General features: G+C 39.2%; 1 protein-coding gene across 1 annotated transcript; it reads left to right on the forward strand.

Moving 5' to 3' along the window:
• Positions 1-1,362: 1,362 nt before the first annotated feature.
• On the forward strand, positions 1,363-1,830 carry LOC147432088 (putative pentatricopeptide repeat-containing protein At3g01580). Its single transcript, XM_086493014.1, has one exon. The coding sequence runs from the start codon at positions 1,363-1,365 to the stop codon at positions 1,828-1,830; it is 468 nt and encodes a 155-aa protein (XP_086349140.1).
• The last annotated feature ends 406 nt before the right edge of the window (positions 1,831-2,236 follow it).

Below are 2,236 nucleotides of genomic sequence, written 5' to 3' on the forward strand. Positions count from 1 at the left end.
GTGTGATGCCATACACATCCCTATGAGGCAAGTCCAGGTTTGTGGACTTACTCTACAAAAAGAGGGTTTTGTGAACACTTCTATGATGATGTACAACATTCAACAATCTTGATTTTGATTAAGATTTGCAAGGCATTCACAATGGGGTTATACAAATTGGCGAGTGAATATTTTCGAGCAGCAAAATTATGGAGCAAGTCCCTTTAGACATTCTTTATTACTTAGAGCGAATTGCAAAAGAGGGCAAGCGGGTTTTCCAATGTTTTGGTCTCGCTCTCATCATCGCAAATATCATTGTCATCAAAGTCCTCTGTGATGACTAACACAGAGCACACTTGATCATTACGTAAAGGATTGTGAGTCCAAGACCCTCATCCTTTTCTTTGAGAGGCTCTCCTAATTGCAGGACTACACCAAAGTTTTCAAAAAACTAAACAACCCTTTAAATCACTGCACAATCACCACTAACATTCGTATTTTACACAATGTCATTTATCATGTAATCAATACACTCACTGTAATCAACACACTCATTCTATGTTGAAAGGCAAGCACGAGGTAAAGTCTAGCTATGAGCAAGCCGTGATAACAAAATAACATCATATCTTTATTCTTATGAGGAGATACCGAAGATGAAGTTGCTTTATCATAGCAACAAAAACATTTGAGATTAGGATGCCTTTATGTCACAAACAAAATATTCTTAATCACACAATGCAACTACACGACATTGTTTGAGCTAGTGATTTTTAATCACAAAGATATATATGATTATAAAAGAAAAATTTAAGTTTTTCCTTCCTTCCATTAACGCACCAAGTCTTCCACATCCTTTTCAATCTACTGACTAGCAATGATCATGTTATGCATGTCCCTCATTATATTCTCAGCGCAAAAATTTGGCTACTTTTTGTGGGTGCCTAGGTTGAGGCATCATTGTAGCATGTACATCAAGTCACTTGTTTTATTAACATTAAGACTAGTTTCAAAAAAACATGATCTTCAATTGTATCTTGAAAGTAGCTTTGACTCATGTGCATATGACACGGGACCCTCTATTTTTGCAATCAATCCCTTGCCCTGCCGCCTCTGCAATTTTTATAATTGAACACATTGATTCAATCAAATATTGTTCCTTCAAAAATTTTGGCACGTTGACATGGGTCTTGCTTCTATCCGAGTAGTAGTTCTCAACTCCATTTCCTTCTAGGTGTTTTGGATTCTAGTAGTTTTCTTGGCATTTACACCTTTCCCCATTGGGCGGACAAGCTGCATGCCACTGGCAAAGCTAAGGGCAGCAAGGGCCATGTGCCAGAGGGAGGGGAAGGGGCTCGACTCTCAAGAGAAGCTCATGTATGTCAAATGTATGGTGCTTGTGGCAGTGTTGCAGATGCTCAAGCCACTTTCAATGTCATCCAAACACAGAATGTGCACTTACAGAACATTCTTATTCACACTTATATTGCTCTCAATGGGCATTTCAAAGATGCGATCAATGTTTTTGAGTCTATCTCCAAAAGAAATGTTGTGTCATGGACCACCATCATATCTTTTGCTACACAACAAGGTTTCTGTGCAGAGGCTATGATGCTCTTCCATAGAATGGAAAGTGTAGGATTTGCCCCGAGTAAGATCACATTCATAAGCATTCTTGAAGCATGCACCACCCAAGAAGAAGGTTGTGAGATTCATCACTCACTTGTTGTGAGAAACTATGAAACGGGCACCATAGTGGCAACTGCCCTTATCACAATGTACGAAAGTTGTGGTAGCTTGACAAATGCGAGATATATATTTGCCACTATGCCTAAGAAAAACGTGGTGCCTTAAGGTGCATTAATTACCACACTCACCGAGAACAATAGACTCGAAGAAGCACTAGAAATTTTGTTCAGATGAGTAAATAGCTTATGGTACACGACAAGGTAATGTACATCTGTGCACTCAATGCTTGTGCTTGTTTTGGAGCCCTGAAAGAAGGCCAGAGTGTCCATATGAAGATGATTGAAGAAGGGTTGAGCAAGACATTTTTGTTGGGAATGTTCTTATCACCTTGTATGGACGATATGGTGATCTAGATAGTGCAATGATCATATTCAAGAAAATGAGGAAGAGGGATTCTGTTTCATGGTCCGCCATCATCTCAGGATGTGCACAAATTGGAGATTCAAAGGAAGCGTTAAGCCTCTTTAATCAAATAAAATTGGAAGGGTTTGAGCCCTACATTGCCACACAT

Source organism: Adiantum capillus-veneris, chromosome 20, assembly GCF_014529385.1.
Source record: "Adiantum capillus-veneris isolate H3 chromosome 20, ASM1452938v2, whole genome shotgun sequence".
NCBI lineage: Eukaryota > Viridiplantae > Streptophyta > Polypodiopsida > Polypodiales > Pteridaceae > Adiantum > Adiantum capillus-veneris.